The following is a 17,314-nucleotide window of genomic DNA, read 5'->3' as shown; positions in this document are numbered from 1 at the left end:
CTCAATGTCATTGGCATACAACAATCGTGTCATCAATGGCGAATGATGAAAATTTTCATCATTGGGCCAGTTTGTACAAGCATGATCGTGTCATAATTGCCAATGAAAATTATCTGTGTGTATTCATTTTGTCTTTGTATCATGTTATCATGTATCATGTAATTACGACACGATGATGAGTGCTGACCGTATGAACACTCTTATCATTCATTTATCATAATTGGGAAGTTACGATACAATGACCCAACCTTGCGATCATGAGTCGGTCTCCTTAAAGGAGTATTTCGTGATCCTAGCATCCTCTTTTTATGACATTTTTCAGTATAAATCCATGAAAAAAGCTTTTTCCCAAAACTTTTAATTGATTCCGATTTTGCGTGATTATGTGTATTATGCTGCTCCATAGACATTGTGTTGTAATTTCGTTCTGGTATATCAGAACGAAATTCAAATTTCATGATATCTTTGCTAAACGAATTAATCTGCAAGAAATATTTTGTACATAAACATTATGTAGCCAGAGCTTTCCAGTAATTTAAAAATCTCAACTTTTTTTGAGAAAAGTGGGGGGATGATGCTGTGCTGTGGATCACGAAATGCCCTTTTAACATTTAGGCCACCATGCTCTCAGATGTATTTTCAATAATATGGAAATCTTCTTCTGCCAAAGAAAGAAAGAAAACATATCATTTTAATAAAAAAACCACCCAAAACATTGCATAGTTTTCCATCACAATTGATATTCTGATACTGTCTATGTATTAAAGCAGCTCTTCCAGATGGCCTATGACACAAGTAGTCTGTCAGTTATTTGCATGTATTGCATGTGTGGCTCATTGGGCTATTCCATTTAAAATCCACACTACCCCTGTGGAAGATTTTGGAAATATCTTCCACAGGGGGAGTATGAATTTCAAATGGAATTAACACATTAGACAGCTCCATTTGAATTTCATACACCCTCTGAGAAAGATTCAACCTGAATCTTCCACAGAGGGAGGTTGAGTTTCAAATAAAGCTGCCTAATGTGCTCATTCTATTGAAATTATACTCCCCTGTGGCAGATATTTCCAAAATCTTCCACAGGGGTAGTGTGGATTTTAAATGGAATAGCCCATTGGGATATTTAACCTACTTTATGCATGATGACAAACTTATATTCACATGATGATCAGGGGAGATGGCAGCCACGTGTATTTTGAGGTAGATAACATGAAAAAGTACATCATTTAGGGTGCCAAAACATTGACAATCAGAAAAAGGGTATGTTTGAAGGACCTCTGACATGAACAATGCAAAATAATAACTGTTGTCCGCAGTTTTAGGGTGCTAAATACAACCAAAATATATGTGTCATTTATGGAAGCCAGGAAAAAGACTCGTGTTGGGTCGTTTTTGAAAGTTACGTCTACCCCCTGATTTTTGATCCAATACCCATTTGAAAACTGAATCTTTGCACTGTAATTAACATTTTACACTTTGTTTTCCTACAGTGACTGGCCTGGATTTATGGGGAGCTGTGCTGACTGTAGGTCTCGTATGCACATTATATACAACTCTTGTGAGTAGGAAATTTTTCATATTTGAACATTTCTGTACTGTACTGTTTTCATAGGCATTTTTAGGGCATGTTATTTAAAATGTGCACTGTAAATTTGGGCCAAATATTACTTGCCCTAACTCTCGATTTGCCAAAAATTGCTTTTCTTCCTTTTAGCTTGCTGAAACATTCTTGCCCCCATTTTACCCTCCACCCAGGGCTCATAATTATTGCACAGCCCTTATATAGGTGAGTACCTCTACCCGTTTTTTTTACTGTTTCTACATACTTCTAAACTGTTTTAAAAACATGAATGAAGTGGTATACAGTAGAGAAATATCATGTTTTGAGTATGACCTTAAATGAGTATAAATCCTGACTGACCGACCCAATTCTAAAAAAGTTGTGGAGGACAAGCAAACAATCTTTTTTTTTTTGCCTAACGGAGATGTGCTTTGTTGCATGTAGCCCTCAATGAATACATTTTTCGCTTTTGTTTTTATCCAGGGTGGAATGAAGGCAGTTATATGGACTGATGTGTTCCAGACATGTGTGATGTTTGCAGGCATCCTGGCAGTGATCATCCATGGTAGCATAGAGTTGAAGGGGTTTGGCAATGTATGGAAAATAAATGAACAAGGGGGAAGGATTGAATTTGATGTGTAAGTACATAAGGGAAGCATCCTGTAGACTTTGTGTGATGTTTTGTCTGATATTATGGCAATCATCATAATTATACATTAGCATGGAATTGAATGTCTTTGACAGTTTGAAATGGGGGTTGCCTGAATGGATGACTCCTATAGTCTTTGTCAAAGACCTCACGGTCCATACCGAGAGGGGCGTGCGGTGAAGCCGCAAACGGAGCACCAAAGGCGTGCAACTTCGTGCAGCGAGCACGAAGATGGCGCTCCCACTACAGGGCTCCAGGCAAAGCCTTGTTGAAAGGTTAGGTGACTCCATCAGAAATTCACACTCCCTGTGTAGGAGATGAAGGTCATGTTTTCCATTGGGAGTGTATGGATTTGAAATGGAATAGACCAATAGTGAAAAAAAAACATTCTTGATATGAATTATATTGGTGCTCGAGGTAATCTCTTTGATAAATCAGTTTAATTTATGCTTTTCTCTATCTTAACAGATTTTCAGTGGATCCTACCATAAGACATACAGTGTGGGGTTTAATCATTGGTGGTACATTTACCTGGGTGGGTAACTATGGCTGCAACCAGGCATCAGTGCAGAGATATCTGAGCTGCAATAGTCTTAAACAGGCTCAACTGTAAGTGTAGCACATATAGCATGCCACCATGACCGCAATTATTGGTGGTGGTGTTGCTTCTATAATATCATACCTGCCAACTACTCCGATTTTCAGTTTGTTATGTAATATGCAAACCAATGTTTACCTCTTCATCTAGCACATATTATAAATGCATGGATTTATGTAGGTATGGTGTGTTGCTTCCAAAATAAATATGGTCTAGATATTTTTTAATTTATTTTGTTTTCCTGGGGATTTAAGGAAAAGGAATTTATATATGAGTCACATAAAAAAAAATTGAATCATTCTATTCATTCAATGGAACAATTATTTTCATTTGGTGAAATATGGAACTTACCATAGTACTCATAAACATCAATATTTGTGTACTATATCTCATTTCATTATTGCCGACTTTAGTCTGATTGGATGGTTTAGTCTGGAGATGATAATGGATACCAAGTATGATACCTTTAGATGTGTACTGGGGATATGTAATATAAAAAATGCAGGGAGAGAAGTCCTTGTTAGCTGGATTACAAACAGTACCCTTATAACCAGGGCTGTCAACTCTCACGCATTGGCCGTGAGTCTCACGCATTGGGTCACTTTCTCACGGTCTCACGCCAAGGTAGTATAATCTCACTCCTATGTAGTATATCTCACGCAAAATGCTGAAAAATGAGTAAATACTCACGCATCGTCAATATAATTTGCTGTCCCTACCCGCCCCCCCCCCAGCTTTTCAGATTCTCGAGCGCCATGGCTCAAGTAATCATGGGTCAAAATGAACATTGTAGTCGATAAATCCCGGTACGGCTCTGTCTCACGCCAAGCAATTCCAAAAAGTTGACAGCCCTGACTTATAACATTTGTCTTTTACTTGCTCTTTTTTTTTTATTCCACAGCTCTCTTTATGTCAACATGATTTTATTGTACATTGTGCTAAGTCTTCTGATGATGTGTGGTTTAGTCATATATGCCTTGTATGCAAATTGTGACCCAGTCACAGCAGGATATATATCAAGCCCAGACCAGGTGAGATTGGGGTGTATATTTTTTTAAATATTTGTTAATATTTCTTGAGGATGAGCTAGTGAACCATGTGTAGCCAACTAATGATGTGCAAAAATACGGGAAAAATAATAAAGATGACTAAAAACTATATGCTTAACACCTTTACCATGCACTAGTGCCATTATATCAAGGACCTATTTTTACCAATGCCCCCCCCCAAAAAAAAAAAACCAAACAAACTGAGGACCCATTTTTACCAATGCCCCCCCCCAATAAAAAAAACCAAACAAACAAACAAAACAAACAAACAAGAAAACATCTAAATTATCTACTTATTTTTATAGGAAATATTTTAGTAGTCATGTCAGTAATTTGAGGAAAAAAATCAAAAGGTAATTTGCAATTAGTGGTAAATTTGGTATATCTATGTAACGAATGTCAAATCGAATTTTGTACTATCATGAAGCAATAGTTGATAACGTTTTCCATTAATTAATTTCTAACATTTGATATTGATGCAATTTCTATGTTTGAAGTAGGTAAAATTCATGTAAAATTCAGCATAGACATCCTGTGCTATTTGGTGGTTTCCCTGCCTAGCATTTTGTATGATGAAGTAAAATGTTGTGTAAGTGTCCTTTTTTGTCGTCTGCTTTTTGTTTAAGTTGATGACATTGTGTGTTATGAAGGAGCTAGGTTAATCATGATACTTACTGGATTGTTTGCTGGTTCCCTTAAGGGCTGGGGTATGAACGTTTGGACAGTATTTATTTTGGGACACTAGAGCACATCAGACATATCGAATTGCATTCTGAATACGAAGAATGTCATTCTGATATCAAATATTTTTGATTTTTGAAATTCGCAATTTAATACACATTTTATGGCAAATCATTAAAATTGATATTTTTGATATTTAACAGTACTTGAGTAAACTTTATAAATCTGATGATTTATACTTAAAGTGTATGTAGGTGGGATGAAAAGCCGACGATCAATTGAAAATTTTGACCTTTCGTATTGGACCCATTCCATGTCAACTCCAGGGATGTGCACGCAGCACCTCTTCAATTTTTTCTTTTTCTGTGTGGTGGTAGATATTGATGAAAGTAAAATCCGAAATTTGAGCTTCATACTCCATTTAGTTTTCCTGTGGCATCAATTTGAAATTTAGGGGTCAGCGTAAAAATGTATGCATAGCCTTGAACAACTTTGGAGTCCATAAATGTAAAAAAACCCTTTACAACTTTGGAGTAGGCATGTACCTGATGTGTTATTTGTGTATAATTCAAAATCTGGCATCAGAAATACTTCTAACTCCTGATCAACATACCTGAAGTTGATTTTAAAAGTCTGACATTGATAGGGGGGTCAAAATGCAAAAAATGTACAATCCAGGGGTTTTGGGGGTAGAATCTCAGCTAAAAGTATTCTAATAGGCTAATATTGATAAGAGTAATGTCCTTTTTTTGCCAAAGGGCTTTGACTGGAAAAAATGAGATTAGAATACTTTTACTGAGATAAATTATTTTACTTTTGAGTTCTGACCAATGTCAGAAGTTGGTCCTGATGGACGGTTGCATTTTGAGGGCCCTATATCTTTTAAAGTAAAGGAGTTACAAGTTTTCTGATGCCAGATTTGAATTCTACACAAATTAGTACCCAGGATACATACTTTTCAAAGTTGTAAAGGGTTCCTTTATACATTTATGGACCTCCAACGTTGTTCTTTTGAGGCTATGGAATACACATTTTTACACTGACCCCCCTAAATTTTAAATTGATGCCACGGAAAACGAAATGGAGTATGAAGCTCAAATTTTCGGATGTTACTTTCATCAATATCTACCACCACACAGAAAAGGAAAAAATTGAAGAGGTATCTGTGTGCATCCCTGAGTTGACATGGAATGGGTCATTGAAGATATGGATTTTTTTTCCCAAAACACCAAAAAAATTATGTCTTTTTGGGAAAAAAATCCATAATTTCAATATGAAAGGTCAAAATTTTCAATTGACCGTCGGCTTTTCGTCCCTGCTACATACACTTTAAGAATATATCATTAGATTCATATAATTTACTTCGAGGACTGTTATATATCAAAAATTTGAAAAATATCAAATTTTTATAATTTGTCATAAAATTTGTATTACATTGTGATTTTCAAAAAATGAAAATTATTTGATATCAGAAAGACATGCTTCGTATTCAGAATGCAATTCGATAGGTATGAGGTGCTCTCATGTCCCACAAAAAATACTGTCGAAACGCAATAAACGCTCATTTTAGATCCCTTAACTTATTCCTTACATTTTGGTTACAGTTGATGCCATTCTATGTTATGAAGGAGCTGGGGTTTGTAATGGGACTTCCTGGGTTATTTGTTGCAGCAACATTTAGTGGTGCTCTCAGGTATGTATGTATGCACATGTTGACCACATTTCAAATAGAATAAATAAACAAAAACAAATCCTATCAATCAAATGTGAAACAAAATGTTTATCAATGACATAGATAAACGTAAACATAAAACGTAAACCGTTTCATTGAAAATCACACACTGAGCAACCCGTTATGAAATGAAGGGACCAAACAAAATCAGCACCAGAGTATTTCGCACTTGTGTCGTTGAGGTAGAAATAACTCCATTTCAATTTCATAATCGTGCCATTACTAGATTTTAATATTAAAGTTATATTTAGTATTTGTGTCACTGATTTTCATTAAATTGCAGGTCAAATTTGTCTAAAAATACTTAGCTCGCAAAAGCAAATTTGTCATTTGTCATATAGACCTATTATGCAATGTTAATCGTGCTTGCATTCTGAGGGGGGTTCATTTTGGTCTAATAAATTGTTTCAAAAAGTAAACATTTTAAATTCTTTTAAGAAATTAAATTTTTTTAAAAAATTTATATTGGTCCAAAACATTCGTAAGCAACATTATTTTTATTGGGGGTTTATTTTGGATGACTTTTATTGCATTTAATTCTCTTCTGTCTTTCTTTGTTTCTTTCATCTGATAAGACCTTATTTTATTCTGATATTTGTTTCTTTTTCTTTAACTTTACTCTATTTTTCATACTCTTCTTTATATACTTGTTTTAAAAGATCTTTGTGTCTTTCCTTTCATTTTCATATAATTTTGAAGCTTATTAAAGGTTTAATAAAGTAGAAAAGATTCTTTTTCAGATCCAATTATTCTGGTACTTACTCAGAAATATTTCAATTCCTATCAGGAATCTTGATCACTCTGTTGTGGTGTTTCTAGACGTTTGATGAAACGGCAACACTGTTTGGTCTTGATGACGTTTCCAAACTTCCTGGTTGCCGTTTATTAATGAGTTGATCATAGATCTTGTCTAGTTTGTAAGCCCCCTCGTCTTTGTTCATGGTGTTATGCCCCTACTTCTTATCCAGATTGCCTCCTTCAGCCAGCGTGTTGTTTTGTCTGCTTCTGAGAAAGTACCAGAATAATTGGATCTGAAAAAGAACCTTTTCTACTTTATTGAACTATGAATGATCCTGATGAATCTGTTTCAAGAGTTATTAAAGGTTTCTTGTTCAACTATAAGACTAAGATCAACAAAGTCTATTTCAAGTGTATTTATCCATCGATTTCCTCTCAATTCAAATTCAATTCAAATTTATTTATTTCCATATATACATATATAAAAATTGTACATCAAAACAAACAGCAAACAAAAAAGACAATATGGAGGAGTTGACCGGAAGGCCAATGAGGCCTGAATAAACCAACCCCTAAACAAAATTTGTTGCAAAAATAACAAGCACAAAATCACATGAGACCTAACATGCAAGGCCAATAAGACAAGATGGACTGTGCCCCCCCCCCCCAAAATTTTTTTTTAAAAGTTATTCATAAACTGAAATTATATAAACTGAAATCATATTTCTTCGCCACTGCATCTTGGAAGGTAGGTCTGGGAGTGGTTAAACCATAGTTGGCACTTCTCTGGGTTTAAGTGGTTGATGTTCTGTTGTGCTGCTTCCACCAGCAACCTTGCCCTCCAACCCTGCATGGCCAGACCTGCTGCTGCTGCAGCACCATGGTCGCCTACTCTCTGCTGCCAGTTTGGAATCTGGATCTGGATCTGAAACAATATTCTCAACGCTCTTAAAGAGCCAAGCGAGAAGAATCTGTGATGTGTGCGAGGGTATTTTAGTCCTTTTGTTGCTTGTGTAGATGTGTTTTGGTTGCTTCTTTGAACTGTTTATTGTCTTGTATGATTGCTATGATTGCTGGTAGAGAGTTCCAATCCTTTATGGTCTGCGGGAAAAAGGAGAACTTATGGCAGTCCTTATTACATGTAGATGTCTTCAGCTTATATGCTTGGCTGTGGTTGTTTCTAGATAGGCGTGTGACCGGTTGAGGGTTCTCTTAACGCGGCTGTGTACTCTAGCCATTGTTTCTTTCTCAAAATTGAGGTTTTATGATATGTTTGTACCTTGTTATGTTTTTTATAAATACAAGGAATGAAAATCCAGATTTGTAAACTCCAACTGCAATATTTTAAGGATTTTATTTCACTATTCCACTCGTGTTTGAAATTGAAAAGGAAAGAAAATCTTTGTTGACCAGCAAGGTACACGCGCAAGCAACAACTCATCGCGTTGCGTATCGCGCAATTTGTTAACGCACAAATACGCTGACGCTTGTACGCCGACGCTTATCTGCACGTCTTGGCGCATCTTATGGAAACACCACGGAAGCAATGATTTCACAAAAACCTAGTGGTCAAATGGCTCCGTTTTAGCTGATAAAATGTGGGTTTTTTTCAAGTTCTTTCCCCCGATTTAAATATCAAGTTATGAATGGATTTCGCTCAAACTTCTCAAGGGGCTGTGGATTTACCCGATGTTCACGCAATATAAGTTACAAAAAGCGAAAACTGTCGCATTCTCCTGTGAGATTCGATGAAAGTGCAAAATGTGACCACTATAAACTTCAACGGCCATTATTTCAATGTTCATTTTCTCGGTAAAATGACGATTTAGGTACACGATAACTCAATAAATACAGCATCTATAGGTAAGCAAATATGATCATCGTAAAAGTATGATCAACTCAAGAAACGCGCTTCTCAGTTTTTTATATTTTGGTCTATTTCCGATTTTGGGCATCATTTTGGGCAAATAGGCATTTTTGAATTTAAAAAAGTTCATTATGATGCCTTATATGGTCAATGTCTCAAAAAATAAGGCCAATATCAAAAAAATTAAAAAACCGTTTTTGGAATGGAGCCTCAAGATTGAGCTAAAAACAAAATAAAATATTTTGGAAAGAGTGTTTTTTTGTTATGATGTACCTAACAAATATTGCCAAAAACTCACCTTTTTGTGATTTTCTTCAAAATTGTTGTTTTTACCCCAAATCTGTATTTATATTAAGATTTATTGATGTCTTGCCTTCATAAAAATGTATACTTTTATATGTTTTTGTAATAATTACAAAGTTATTGCACTTTTACTACATGCATGTCTGAGAGTACACAGCCACCTTAATTTCAGCCTTCAGACATGAATTTGCCATTTCTACTGGATTCAGAAATGGGGAGTAAGGGTGTGTGTGTTTCAGTTCAATATTCTGAACATCAGGGGGAAGTTCAGCATTAACATGTGGTCTGGCATTATCATATATAATGTAAATCATCGCGAAACATTTGACCACAGATTTGAGCTCTCTGCTGAAGAAATGACTGGCGGGTGGTGTTTAGCTCTATTGAATGGTGCACAAGTCCAATTTCATTTGATGTTGCTTGAGTAACATTGCAATTACGACCTCTTTGGTTATGTACAACACAGGATCTCTTGGTCTTGTCTGCTGAAGAAATTCTTCAAACGACTGGCGAGTGGTGGTGTTTAGCTCTATTGAATGGTGCACAAGTCCAATTTCATTTGATGTTGCTTGAGTAACATTGCAATTACGACCTCTTTGGTTATGTACAGCACAGGATCTCTTGGTCCAGATGTTGTAGCCACATTCATCTATAAAGACATAATGTCCAACAATGCCATGGCGCAAAAACCATTGGGTGTAATCAGGATGCAGATTCACAATCCTAGGTTTGTTATGCGCCTCTGGTACATCTTCAGCCAACTTTAACATGATCAACATCCCGTTGAGGGCTCGGACTAGAGTACTTTTAGAGATTCTGGGCTTATTTGGTCATCTTCGACAAATTTTGTCATTAATCTGTTCCAAAGTTAGTAGTGGACTTTCTTGGATAATTACTTGCAGTGAATTTTGCATTTCTTGGTCTACCTTAGATCTAGCACTCCCCGTTGAACTTGAAGGGCATCTCTTTGACCTTCTCAATTATATGTTACAGTAATAACTCTGGCAGTTTGATGCCGAGAGTGTCCGCCACTGTCAGATAGTCACCGCTTTCATTCTCAAATAAGTCGATGATTCAGTTTCTGTCAGCTTCGGTAACTTTGTTGTATCTCCTTCTGGGTCCGGTCCTGCATTAGCCATGATGATGTATCGCAGCATGCGATTTAAAAATCGCTAGTAATTATAGTGTTTTCATAATTGCTACTAGCGTCCAATTATGGCTAGCGACGTAGCGACAAAGTTGCCTTCCAGTCAACTGCTTGTGACTTGATGCTAGGGCATGCTAGCGACTTATTGATCAGATTTCAGCAATCGCTGTTGTGATGAGCAACAGATGATACATTTCAAAGCAATGCTATGCTCCTTGTGATTGCCAAGTATGATTTACCCCTTAATGGAGGTTTTTGTAGTCATTTAAAAACAAAACAAACCTGAAGCCCTCAACTGACCATTTAAATTGCTCTTTTTGCAGACATCTCATTTTAATAACCCAATGAGTAATATGATGCGTTGTTTGAAATTGGTATATTTCAGTACTGTGTCTTCTGGGTTGAATGCCCTAGCAGCAGTAACAATGGAAGATGTCATTAGACGTGTGTTTAAGAATGTTGCAGAACACAAGGCAGCTATTATATCAAGAATTCTAGGTAAGAAATGACTACAAATTGAATTGATAAAACACATCATACAATGAAGGGTGATACATGGGGGGACCCCTTGTATCAAGAATACTAGGTATGATCCTGTTTCTATCACAATTTGCAGTCCGGATTTTTCTTATGTTGTGATACAACTTTTAAAGTTGATTGCAAAATTGCTATACAATATTTTCTTAACTAATAAATTTCTGTTGCACCCTATTGCCATTTACAAACATGATTGCCTTCAACCTGAATTGTAGGATGCAATTTGAGAACAAAAGTTTAAAAAAAGTTATTTCAAGGCCTGATCTTAGTTAGGATTCACAAGTTGTCCTCTTTATATTTGAAAGGTCTAACCATGATCTTTTTGTCATTAATCTGGTCTTAGATAATATGCTGTGCATGCCTAATTAGTCATTACGTAGGGACCATCTGCAAGGTGTAGCACCCCAGAAACTACTGAAAGATCATAAGTGGGCCCTCCTGTGTCATATTTTCAAGAAATTTAAGTCAAAATGTATACCGGCATTTCAAACCAGTGGCAGACTTGTGCCCTGCACACAGTCATTGCTCATAATGACTCTCTAACACCATTTCTCTCCTAATGTGTTTGATTTCAGCATGTGTGTATGGCCTAATTGCCATAGGCTTTGCCTACCTTGCCTCTCAGCTAGGCCCAGTATTACAAGTAGCTATTAGTCTTCTTGGTCTTATTGGGGGACCATTGACTGGACTCTTTAGTCTAGGATTGTTCTTTCCATGGGCCAACAAATGGGTAAGTAGACATAAACTTGGAACCTCATTCCAACTTGGGATGTACAAATTGTAATTTTCATTAACTCAGCAGCACAAATGTTGTGTGGGGCTTATGTTATGGAGCAGATAGTTGTTTGGCTATCTGGCTAGCTGGTTACATATGCAGAAGTAAAATCATTAATCCAGGTTTAGGGTTAGGAGTAGGGCTTAGGTTTTAGGTTAGAGTTAGGGCAGCAAAGTTTAGGGTTAGGTTGAGGGTTTACAACTGAGTTATTGCATTTCAGAATTAATGACCCTTCGGACCATCAACCTGTAACTAATTAGTCATCCAATATCATAGAGTTGCACATGGTGTTATTCAGAGTCAGGACTATGTATTATAACTAGGCCCATGGCACTCTGTACAAATTGCCTTTACCGATTTGGATTCACCTCAGCATAGTATCATGATGAAATAGGATTGTGATGTCTGTACAAACCTGTCAAGTGCGTGTATGTGATGAACAGTGAAATGTGTAACCCTCCTCAGAATAATCACCTGAAAGATAACCTTTTTGTACCACTCGTAAAACAGAGAGTGAGAGTTCCAAAACTGGAAGAAGAATTGCTTTTAAAAGGAATAACATCTCGACCAACTCGACTGCATTCTGCACTGTCACATGCCCACTGGCAGGCTAACATGGGCATTAATTTGTTATGTCATATCGTATCTTATTAGTATTCATAATAAAAATTTTGTCTGCCAATGACAGACTCTTACAATGTCCAGCTCTCTTAAACAGGGTCCCACTCTTACACTGTCCTCAGTTTTGCGAGCGGATTGTCATCTCTATCATTTAGTACTCTCAGATATAACCTTTTTACTTTCTTCCAACAGGGTGCTATTTTGGGATCCTTATGTGGTTTTACCGTATCTCTGTGGATTGGCTTTGGAGCATTTGTTTACCCACCAATACCAACAAAACTACCTCTTAGAACAGATGGTTGTCTTCTTAGCAATGACACCAATACAGAGTCCTATAGTATAGAGACTGCTACTTCATTCCTCCTTGGGGCAACAACAGAGGCTACAGTACCAGAACCATAGTAAGTGTCCAGTATGAGAAGAGATTTCTTATTAGTTTTGTTGGGTGTATCTCATATGTGTCTCTCATGAAGTCAAGAGACACGTCCGACACAAAACTTGACCACTCACCCAGACCGGCGGCACTGGTACTGTGCTAACAGATGGCGTACAAGTAGAAATACGTATTTGCAGAGCGTACAGGCTGCCATTGTAACGAATGGCAGAAATGTCAATTGAAAACAACTGAAATGGTTTTGTTGAACAAATGACAATGATATCGACTGATCATGTGACATATACACCTAGTATATAGTTTTTTGCAATACAATTGCTTTATATAGTGTTTTAAATTTTTGTTTTCATCACAGCCCCAAAATTGCAGAACTCTACAGTTTATCCTACATGTGGTATAGTTTAGTAGGCATTGTTGTAGTCATCGTCTTTGGGTTACTATTCAGTTTCCTGACTGGCGCCACCAATCCACGCGATTTGGACCCACGACTCGTATGTCCTGTGATTGCCAAGGTGTTTTGCTGTTGCCCAGGGAGATGTCGGAGCGTCAAATATTGTGGTGTACTACATGATAGGGTGAGAATGAAATTATTTGATAAGGGACATGACGTGCCAGCGTTGTAGCTGAGAATTGAGCCCTTTTAAGTACATGCTTGATGGTGATCTGCCTCTAATGAGACATGCCACTAATGTGTGATTAAATGTCCAGGGCTAAATGCTATATGCACAAATCTTTGTAGCATTCATTACATTGAGATGCCAATTACTAATCAGTTGCAGCTTCTACCAGAAAAGTTTGGTCCATGGACAAAAGAGATAACTGACCAACTCCAAACAGTCAAAGTCTCCCATCACCCGATAATGAGGGTTGATTGTTCCATGAAATGCGACAGTTGCAGAGATGCCAATCTTCCGATTTAAATCGGAATTCCAATTTTTTTTGTATTTTTCCAAAAAAATCAGATTTTTTTTTTTTTTTTTAATTTTCAAAAAATATTTTTGGCCAAAAAAGCAAGTTATAGGCCCTAAATTACTTGTTATTCAAGGTTGGAAACCATAGAAATACTGCTACTTCAAAAAAAATTGCCAATTTTATTTTACAAAGTTGGATAAAGTTGTACATTTTGATTACTTTTGCTTCTATTGAACAGTCAGGAACACATTGAATTAGTATACATTGCTAGCTGTTCAGTAGAAGTAAAAGTAATTAAAATGTACAACTTTATCCAACTTTGTAAACATAAATTGGCAATTTTTCTTAAGTAGCAGTATTTCTATGGTTTCCAACATTAAATAACAAGTAATTTAGAGCATATAACTTGCTTTTTTAACCAAAAATGTTTTTTGAAAATTTAACAAAAAATAGGGGGTCAAAAATTTAGATGAATCATCGTTTTTATATTACGCATTATATATATCCATTTCAGCCATGTAGGCCATGTTATTAGGCCAAAAAAATACTTTGGAAAATGTCTCTCATGTACAAAAGTATAGGAAACTGAACATTTAAAACCACTTTTTTGGGATGAAGGAAGCATTTTTTTAAAAAAGTCTAAATAGTTTTTATGTTAAAAATGGCCTTTTGGGGTGCTAATTCTGCTAAAATTGCCTGGGCTTAGGTACCTAATTTGCATATTTTATGGTATAATTTTGAGAAAACAAGCCTTGAAGAATATTACATGTATAATAGATATAGTCTTCAATACTGCTATCTAGGCTTGTTTTCTCAAAATAACCTTATTTTTTTAATCCATTTGAATGTAATTTTACCCTCAGAAATGGTGTCTCCTGCAGTGTAAAATGTGTAGAAACCCTCTGGCTTGGGGGGCTTTGCCCTTCACCCCACCGGGCTTTGCCCCTGACCCCCCCAGGGGCCCTTAAGCAGGCCCCTGGACCCCCGGCCGTGGGGGCGACACTTCGGTCGCTTCGCTCCCTACGTTCACAAATTTCAGATTTTTTTTTCATAACCCATTGACATCTCTGCAGTTGAAACTGCTACACACATACTGTGCATTTTTACAGTTTTTCGCGGACACGCAAAGCTTTACTGCGTATACGTCAAGGCATGCAACGCTGGCGTGATTGTTAAACACACACGATAGAACAATCAGCCCTCATGTGCCCGCTTAGTCTTCTTGTCGCCGAGACGCACTTCCATCAGTCCCCTGTTGAAAGAACTCCATTGGCTTCGTATAAAGGAACGCATTACTTTCAAAACTCTGCTTTATATATACAAGTCACTGAATGGGCTGTGTCCCAGGTATATCGATGAGTGCCTAACTGTTAAACATCCTCATGAGGGCTCAGTCACCACACGTTCGGACCACGGTCTCAATCTTCGTGTACCAAGGACGAACAAGGGTGCGGGACAGGGCCTTTTCAGTGGTTGCTCCTTACAAATGGAACTCAATCCCCCTAAATATCCGCAGTGCCCAAACTGTCACCGGGTTCAAATCCCTTCTAAAAACATACCTTTTCTCATGATGTTGCTTTTGTTTGTTTTGTTTTGTTTTCTGTGTTTCTGCGCTTTGTATCCTCTGGCATTAGGCGCATTATAAATGCCGTGTTACTTACTTACTTACTTACTTACTTACTTACTTACTCATGAATATGCGAGAATTCACAGCATTCAAAACATGGGGACTTTGACTGGTTGCAAATGGTCTGTAGTAGTCTGTGGTTTGGTCATTGATAGTATTAAACTCAATGGAATGCAAATAATGTGGTAATTCTGAATTCCATCTTTTGATATACATTGAAACCGTAGAAGGATATGTGGGTGAATTAGTAAACTTGCAATGTACATTGTATTCATGATTCTTTTAACGTGTTACCGCATTTTACAGAGTCTATCTGAGAAGAATCCTGATCCATATGGCCAGATACCAACATCAGAGAATGGCACAGTGGCTGCTGATGATACGTTTCTATGACAACAGCTCTTTTACACAACTTTCTTTTTAATATAATCTAAAGCTGAATTTATGCTAAGATGAGGTTTGTAAAACATGTTAGCTTACAAGTGGAATAAATCGGATTGGAGATGGCAGACCGGCTCCAACAGGGTCATGTCAACTCAGGGTCCTATGGGAATTTCTCTGGTCATCTTCCAGTGCAATCAATGTGATAATTCTCAATAATACTGCTGTAAGTCGAAAGTGTGCAGTGCAATGCTTTCAAATTTGGAAGGCTTGATAACATAGCAATTCAGAAAATAACACTCCTAAAAATCATTCTATTATCGACAATCTACAAAATGGTTTACCAGTCCCCAAAGGGTGTGGATTCTTGATTTTGATTTGATTTGTTCGGATTTTGACAACCCTGGATAACCCAAGAAAGCCTCTATTGAAGCTTATTTCCATTGGGGTCCATTTGAACACCGGGACGGGTTGGGAACAGTCAGGGGTTAACACCCTACTCTTTTCGAAACTGGCTGCGAAATACATGTACAGGTATGGCTCTCTGCACATGGGACAGACGGCTTAAATGAACCATGGGGAGAGCGGAAGTCTGAATTTAATCTACAGATGTTGCCAATTAATTTCAGACTTTTTTTTTCCAAGTCAATATCCCAGCAAATCACCACCGCCGGGAATTGAACCCGGGACCTCATGCACTAAAGGCAAGTACCCTAACCATTGTGCCACGCTCTCCTCACCTATTGGCTTTTGCAAAAGCAATATTGCCTTTATGTGAATTGTGGGATTTACAATTGACCAATTCCTTCTTGAGGAGACGTTAATGTTGCAAATTTACTGTCCAAAGTTTTTTCAGAAGTGAAAACTTTGAAGTTAGCAAACTTTGGAGGAGTGAAGAACTAATCAGGAAAAGGCTTGACAAATATTATGGATGAAGTGTACACCATATTTAGTCTGACAGTATGTGATTGCACTCCTACTTCCATGTTGATTGACCTTTTCGGTAAATCCCATAAGCCTTTGCGAGTACACCTGAGAACTTGTCATTTGATGTCACACTGATCTGCGCCGATGCTCACATCGTTTATCAAACATCATTTCTGCGCATTGCAAGTCGGCGTGATGTAAAATGACGAGTTCTCAGGTGTACTCGCAAAGGCTTATGAGTGACCCGACCGACTACCTCGTCCACCACAAAACTGTTATTTTTATATAAGAAGAGCGCTTATCATTTTTCTCATTGCCCCAACAAAATATAAGGGTCAAGATTATGTTTTGTTTAGGTGGTGTGAAAAAAAGCAGTAAAAGAGTAGTGTATCATCACCGGAAGTATGTGCTATTCATTTCTATGGGACTTTGTTATACATGTTTTTGTTTTTAAGATCAAAACTGCTGGAACAATATAACTTACAAAATTGGACCACCCACCTTTAACCCCCTGAGCACTACCTGCCGATCTAACATTGTCTCTGATTGGTCAATTACATGATATCTTCATTTTAATCACCAATCAGAATGGAGCTGTGCAAATGATTCACCCCAATTTTTGTGCGTGGTGAAATTATTCTAATAATGTTGCTGATTGGTCGAATTGATAATGGAAACCTCTTTTTGACCAATAGGCAGGTAGTTCTCATGGGGTTAATTTGTCATAGAAGTGATAATGTAACAGGATTAACTACCATAACAATATAGTTGAATACAATTGTTGAATATATTGCCCTGCACTACAAGCAAGT

The 17,314-nt window shown here is 37.1% G+C and overlaps 1 protein-coding gene across 1 annotated transcript in view; it reads left to right on the top strand.

Annotated features, from left to right (window-relative positions):
* Window positions 1–17,314, top strand: part of LOC140143100 (sodium-coupled monocarboxylate transporter 1-like) — a 28,625-nt gene extending 11,311 nt beyond the window's left edge. The window contains exons 4-13 of the mRNA XM_072165151.1: window positions 1,494–1,561; window positions 2,048–2,202; window positions 2,682–2,822; window positions 3,713–3,842; window positions 6,146–6,234; window positions 10,714–10,826; window positions 11,441–11,595; window positions 12,454–12,662; window positions 13,011–13,230; window positions 15,501–17,314. Of these exons, the coding sequence (XP_072021252.1) occupies window positions 1,494–1,561; window positions 2,048–2,202; window positions 2,682–2,822; window positions 3,713–3,842; window positions 6,146–6,234; window positions 10,714–10,826; window positions 11,441–11,595; window positions 12,454–12,662; window positions 13,011–13,230; window positions 15,501–15,587 (1,367 nt within the window). The 3' untranslated portion in view covers window positions 15,588–17,314. The remainder of the gene's footprint in view (window positions 1–1,493; window positions 1,562–2,047; window positions 2,203–2,681; window positions 2,823–3,712; window positions 3,843–6,145; window positions 6,235–10,713; window positions 10,827–11,440; window positions 11,596–12,453; window positions 12,663–13,010; window positions 13,231–15,500) is intronic.

Source organism: Amphiura filiformis, chromosome 20, assembly GCF_039555335.1.
Source record: "Amphiura filiformis chromosome 20, Afil_fr2py, whole genome shotgun sequence".
NCBI lineage: Eukaryota > Metazoa > Echinodermata > Ophiuroidea > Amphilepidida > Amphiuridae > Amphiura > Amphiura filiformis.
This window is presented reverse-complemented; position numbering and strand designations above follow the sequence as displayed.